Source organism: Rhincodon typus, chromosome 13, assembly GCF_021869965.1.
Source record: "Rhincodon typus isolate 14 chromosome 13, sRhiTyp1.1, whole genome shotgun sequence".
Classification (NCBI taxonomy): domain Eukaryota; kingdom Metazoa; phylum Chordata; class Chondrichthyes; order Orectolobiformes; family Rhincodontidae; genus Rhincodon; species Rhincodon typus.
In genome coordinates this window covers 65,633,337-65,640,496 of record NC_063344.1, presented here as the reverse complement: position 1 = coordinate 65,640,496, position 7,160 = coordinate 65,633,337, and the positions used below count along the sequence as shown (strand labels likewise).

Below are 7,160 nucleotides of genomic sequence, written 5' to 3'. Positions count from 1 at the left end.
TAACAGCATTCCCGGTGTGTAACAGCATTCCCAGTGTGTATAGCAGCATTCCCGGTGTGTAACAGCTGTCCGGGCAGTATTCCCGCAGTCAGTGCCCACGCTCAGTCCCCGCTCTGTATCCAGCCCGTTGCCCGGGTGATGGAGGGTTTGTTTGTTTCCCTTGGTGTCCGCTCCATTCACTGAGTGAGTGAGAGTGTGGGACGGCAGCTCTCCTTCCCCTCCCCTGTTCCCCCTTACCCCCTCCCCAAGCCCAATGAGCTCCGTGGGTAGCCCCAGCCCCGGGCAGGTCAGCCCGGAGCCCGGTCAGCCGCAGACCCCGCTCTGGGACCCCCTGGACTCCCCTGAGCAGATGAAGCCGAGCCCGGAGCCCAGCGTCTCGGCGATGCCTTTCCCGGTGGACGTGGGGCTTCAGGAGTGGCCGAACGGCTGGAAGTACGAAGGGCAGTTCGAGGGGAACCTGAAACACGGACACGGGCTCTTTCAGTGGGCCAACGGCGAGGTATATCAGGCAGCTCAACGTCCACGGTAACATTACATTTAGACCCCCACTCCATGCCCTATCTCTCACACACTTCCCACTTCTGAACCGTCACATCGAAACCTGACGGTTTACCATCACTTTCCTGCCCCAGGAAGGGAGTGGATCAAAACAGTCTCACACTGTTCCCACTGTTAAGAGAGCTTTCAGTCCAAAACACAAAATCTCTGCCACTCCACTTACTGACTGTAGTCGGGACTCCGTCACTCCAGCAGAGGCTACCCTGACAGGTTCTGGAATCAAACAGTCATTTTTCTTTCTCTGTTTGCGACGCTTAAAAGAGGGGCGCTTCAGACATTTGTGTGTCAACCCAAGGGGGAGGGAGAGGCAGATAAACGTTTGAGGGCAAGATTTTTAACAGGTGGGAAGGAAATTGAATGAGGTGAACTGTTTAGTAAGAACCTGATGGAAAGAAATCTCACAAAGTTTTGTTATGTGAATGTGCTCAAAAGATTAAAAGAGGGGCAGCCAAATGCCCTTGAACCCCACTTAGAATCATAGAGTTTTTGGCATGAAAATTTGCCCTTTGGCCTGCTGTCTCTGTGCTAGTCATGTAAAATCCATTAATTCTAACCCCATTTTCCAGCCCTAGCCTTGTATGCTATGGTGTCTCAAGAGTTCCTGGAAGTAGTTCTTAAATATCTACCCTGTCTATGATCCTTAGAACTCTGTACACCTCAATCAGATCATCTCTGTGTCTTCTCTGGTCTGAGGAAAACAACCCCAGTCTGCCCAGCCTCTCTTCATAACTGAATCACACCAGCCCATACTGGCGAATCTCTCCTGCACCCTCTGTCGTGCAATCATATCCCTCCCGTACTGTGGTGACCAGAACTGCACACAGTATTCCAGCTGTTGCCTAGCTAAGGTTGTGCGGGTCAGGCAACTTATATCCAGAAACCTTGAAACGAACTGCTTTTCAGAAATCAGATAATTTTGGCTTTCAGATGCATCTCACTTACATTTTAGTTTTAGTCTTGATTTCAAAGGAGTTTTATCACCTTCTGTTGCTGAAGACATTGACCCCTGTTGGTATGTAGTCTTGTAGGCACTGATAACTGTCCTAAGCCCTGGAGCAATGTAGTTGTATCTCCAAATTTCCTCCTTTTAAAAATTGTCTTGGATATTGGGTTTTCAGTCTTTTAGTTCCATTCAGGTCCATTTGGCTCTGCCTGACCTGTTAGGGCACTCTTGAAAAAGACCTGTAGAAGGGTGTAAACCTGAAACGTCAACTTTCTTGCTCCTCTGATGCTGCCTGGCCAGCTGTGTTTCTCCAGCTCCACACTGTACTTGCTCTTGCATGCAATGCCTTGACTAGTAAAGGCTCATGTCCCATACGCATTCTTACCCACCTTATCTGATTGCCTTCCAGGATCTATGGATATGCACACTGTTGCACTACCTGTTATCTCTGATCCTTAATTTGCAGAATTAATGAGATAGTTTACCAAGGGTTAATTGTATTTTATTGTAACAATAATGAGTAAATAACAAAAAACAAGCACTTGTACTGAATGTTTCAGACATAGTAGGAACTGCAGATGCTGGAGAATCTGAGATAACAAGGTGTAGAGCTGGATAAACACAGCAGGCCAAGCAGCATCAAAGGAGCAGGAAGGCTGATGTTCTAGTTGTTGAGGGTGAGGACAAGTTCGGCTAAGCGGATGAGGCCTGAAATGTTAGCTTTCCTGCTCCTCTGATGCTGCTTGGCCTGCTGTGTTCATCCAGCTCTATACTTTGTTATCTCACTTGTACTGAATACTGTCCATTGTGATGCGGTGTGATCAGTCTCAGCTTCAGGGCTCTTTGTGCTGTTACTGGTTCCCCGATCAGGGCTGCTTTCATGGTCCCAGATTCTCAGGTTTCTAGACGCACATATTTACAAAATTGCCCTGGATCCCATCGGCTGTTAGCTTCTTAATCAGTCTGCCATGCGAGACCTTGTCAAAAGTCTTACTAAAGTGCATGTAAACTACATCAACTGTACTACCCTTATCTACACACCTAGACACCTCCTTGGAAAATGTAATCAGATTTGTTAGACATGATTTTCCCCTTACAAGGCCATACTGATTATTCTTGATTAATCCTTGCCTTATTAAGTGGAGATTAATTCTATCGCTCAGAATTTTTTCTGATACTTTTTCTGCTACGGACTTTGGACTCACGGGCCTGTAGTTTCCTAGTATAACCCTACCACCCTTCTTGAATAATGGTTTCACAGTTAGCTGTCCTCTCATCCTCTAGCACCCCTCCTGTGGTCAGGTGGGATTTGAAAATTAATGTCGGAGCCCCTGCAATCTCCTCCACATCTTCTCACAGCAGCGTGGGATACATCTCATCTGGGCCCAATGATTTATCCACTTTAAGCCTTAGACCTAAAGCATCCTTCTCTAGGGTAAATACAGATATAAAGTACTTGATTAAAACTCAGCTATGTCTACTGGCTCCATACACAGATTGGCACTTTGATCCCTAATGGACCTACCTTTCCCTGGTTAATCTCTTGCCCCTGATACACTTCGAAAACACCTGTGGATTTTCCTTCAAGCTACTCAGCGGTCAATACTCCCTCTAATTTTCTCTTCCAGCGTATAGACCTCTGAGATCTGTGTGCAGCACTGACTTTCAAAACTGTGTTGACATGCCAATGGGCATGTGTGCAACATCAGAGCAGATGCACATCCCTGCAGCTTGGAGGGAAAGTTGCCTCTAGTGTTTTTGCATTTCCCATCGTGGAGTTCCTAATTTCTATTTTAAGCAACCACCTCCAATTTCTATGCTTCTCTTGTGCATCTGATGTTTTAAAGCTGTGGAATCAACCATTAGCTTCCATTTATTATCTTATATTTGAAATATATTTTATTATCCAGTCATGTACTTTGATATCCAAGGTTCTCTGGAATTGTTGGTCCCACCCTTTAACTTCACAGGAACAAGCTGACCTTGCATTCTCAAGATTACCCTTTTGATTAGCTCCCACTGCGATCATGTAGATTTTTTTATAACTAGCTGCCCCAGTCCAATTTAACTAGATCCTGCCTTATCTTATTAAGATCGGCCTTACTCAATTCTAGACTTTCATTTCTGGTCCATCTTTGTCCTCATCCATAGTTACTTTAAAACTGATTGAAACCTTTGCTATTTGTAATATATATAAAATGATTTGTAGGAGAATGTAACTGTTTTGATTAGTAAGTTTGCGGATGACACAAAGATTGGTGGAATTGTGGATAGCGATCAGGACTGTCAGAGGGTACAGCAGGATATAGATCAGTTGGTGACTTGGGCAAAGAGATGGCAGATGGAGTTTAAGCTGGAAAAATGTGAGGTAATGCATTTCGGAATGTCTAATCCAGATGGAAAATAAACAAGAAATGGCAGAACCCTTAAGAGTACTGATAGGCAGAGGGGTTAGGGTGTACAGGTACACAGGTCACTGAAAGTGGCAATGCAGGTGGAGAAGGTAGTTAACAAGGCATATGGCATGCTTGCCTTCATCGGCCAAGGCACTGAGTTTAAAAATTGGCAGGTAATGTTGCAGCTTTATAGAACCTTAGTTAGGCCGCATTTGGAATATTGTGTTCAATTCTGGTCGCCACACCACCAGAAGGATGTGGTGGCTTTGGAGATGGTACAGAAAAGATTTACCAGGATATTGCCTGGTATGGAGGGCATTAGCTATGAGGAGACATTGGAGAAACTTGGGCTGTTCTCACTGGAATGATGGAAATTGAGGGGCGACCTGATAGAGGTCTACAAGATTATGCAGGGCATGGACAGAGTGGGCAGTCAGAAGCTTTTTCCCAGGGTGGAGGAGTCAGTTACTAGGGGCCACAGGTTTAAGGTGTGAGGGGCAAGGTTTAAAGGTGATGTATGAGGCAAGTTTTTTACACAGAGGGTGGTGGGTGCCTGGAACTCACTGCTGGTGGAGGTAGTGGAAGCAGATACTATAATGACTTTTAAAGGGCGTCTTGACAAATACATCAATAGGATGGGAATAGAGGGATACGGTCCCTGGAAGGATAGGGGGTTTTAGTTGTGACAGGCAGCATGTCAGTGCAGGCTTGGAGGGCCGAAGGGCCTGCCCCTGTGCCGTAATTGTCTTTGTTCTTTGTTCTTACTGAATTATGCTCACTATCACTGAAATGCTCACCTCCTGCCACATCTACCATGTATTTGCCGTGTATTTTTAATTCCCAAAATTATGTCCAACATCAGCCCCTTTTCTGTAGGGTTCCTACATGCTAGCTTAAAAAGGTCTCCTGGGTAGATTTTAAGAAGTCCCCTACCCCAGCCTTTCGCACCATGTCTATCCCAGTTATTACTGGGGAAGTTGAAATCTCCAAAAATTTTTACCCGAGCATTTTTACACTTCTCTTGGGATTCGCCTACAAATCTGTCTATCTATCTCTCCTTGATTGTTTGTTTGAGGGTTTATAGTACATCCCTAGGAAAGTGATTTTTCCCTTTTTGTTTTTAAATTCCATCCATGTGGCATCAGCTAAGGAACCTTCCTGTGAATGACTACTTAACACTATTACCCCCCACCCAACATCCAATCTCATCTAAAGATTCGATACTCCAGAATATTGAGCTGCTAGTCCTGTCCCTCATTAAGCCATGCCTCTGTGATAGCAATGATATGACATCTCTATGCATTAATCAAGACCCTTCACTCATCTGCCTTACTAGCATGACCCTTTGTATTAAAATAAATGCCACCTGGCCTTGCCTTGTTCCCTTGTACTTTATCCTGACTGTATTCACACCATCCTTCAGACTGACATGGTTTTTATTCTATACTTAGCTGTACATTACCCCACTGCTGTATCTTCACTCTATATCTATCCCCCTGTCAAATTAACCAACAGCACCTAAAAACCTTCCCGCAGCGATGTTAGTCTTGTTCCAATTCGGGTGCAACTCATCAGACTTGTACACGTCTCACATTCCCCAGAGACGAACCCAGTGATCCAGGAATTTTTTTGGTTTTTTGTTGCAGTATTATGTGGGGAGCTTCTACAAAGATCACCGACATGGTCATGGGACCTATGTTTGGCCAGATGGCAGCAAATTCACAGGAACGTTTTACCTGGATCGAAAAGATGGATATGGGACCTTAGAAATGAAGGATGGCTCTATATTCCAGGTATTTACAAAATTTCAGGGAAAAAAAGGAGCTTGAGATATTTTACTTAGAATCACTACTGTGTGGGAGCAGGCCATTCAGCCCCATGAGTTCACACCAACCCTTCAAAGAGCATCCCACCCAATTCCTATAACTCTGCATTTGCCACAGCTAAATGATTAAGTCTGTATATCCCTGGACACTGCAGGCAATTTAGAATGGCCAATCCTTTGGACTGTGGGAGGAAACCCACACAGACACAAGCAGAACATGGAAATTTCACACAGACAATCTTCCAAGGGTGGAGTTGAATCTGGGTCCTTGGGGTTATGAGGCAGCAGTGCTAACCACTGAGCTACTGTGACTTGCTGTCAACTCAACAGTGATTTCATAATATTCACTGGATATGGCCATTGCAAGCCAGGCCAGTATTTATTACCCAGCTCTGGTTACCCTTAAACATATGATGGCCAGTTTCACCTTTAATAGTGAAATTTCATGTGATGAAGTTACTCCACAGTATCAATAAATAGGAAGCTCCAAGGTTTTGATAAAGTAACAATATAGGACAGTGTAAAAAGATAATGCTTCAGAAACTGGAATTCTGTAACAATAACGGAGAAATTCAGCAGGTCTGAAGCATCTATAGAAGAACCATTAACTGTTTCTTTCTACACAGTTACTGCCAGACCTGATGAGTTTCTCCAGCATCCTTTGTGTTTGATAAATGACAGAGATATGTTTCCAAGTCAGAATACTGTGGAACTTAGAGAAAAATTTTTCGGTAGTGGTGTTCCCAGACATATGCTGCCCTGTCCTTCTATGATGTGGAGGTGCTGATGTTGGACTGGGATGGACAAAGTCAGAAATCACTCAACACGAGGTTATAGTCCAACAGGTTTATTTGAAAACACAACCTTTCGGAGTCTTAACCCTTCTTCAGGTGCGAGTGAGAGAGGTAATATCAGTCACAGATTTATAAGTGAAGGGTCACACCATTGATGAGGATGTACTAAGCAAACCTACGATGCTGTTAAATCTTTAATCAGTTAGAAGGTTTAATTCATTAGTAAGTATATGTAAATCCCCAAATTTGTTTCAAGTCACAGTCCTGAGAGAACGAAAGGTTTTATCAGTGTAAAGAAGAGGTGACATTTTAGATCAGACAATGTGTGTTGGGTGTGAGGCCTTGTTTAGAATCTGTTTATGTTTTGGTTTGGAGTCAGACTGGTTTTATTTCTAAAGTAGGAATTCACAAAATGACACATTGACGGACTGTCTATAAATTGTGTGCTTTTTGAAAATGGATTGTATCTGCAAATACAAGTTCACCCCATTAATATAAAGGACAAAACTAAAGTACTTGGATACATTTTCAGCCAGAAGAGCCAAGTGGATGATCCATCTCGTCCTCCTCCAGAGGTCCCCTGCATCACAGATGCCAATCTGGAACCTCTTTTATTTATTCCATATGATATTAAGAAATGTGTG

At 44.0% G+C, this 7,160-nt stretch overlaps 1 protein-coding gene across 1 annotated transcript in view; it reads left to right on the top strand.

Moving 5' to 3' along the window:
- The first annotated feature begins 244 nt into the window (after positions 1-244).
- ankmy1 (ankyrin repeat and MYND domain containing 1) overlaps positions 245-7,160 on the top strand; it is a 90,247-nt gene continuing 83,331 nt past the window's right edge. Inside the window, exons 1-2 of the mRNA XM_048604613.1 lie at positions 245-499; positions 5,544-5,690. Coding sequence (XP_048460570.1) covers positions 254-499; positions 5,544-5,690 — 393 coding nt within the window. The 5' untranslated portion in view covers positions 245-253. The remainder of the gene's footprint in view (positions 500-5,543; positions 5,691-7,160) is intronic.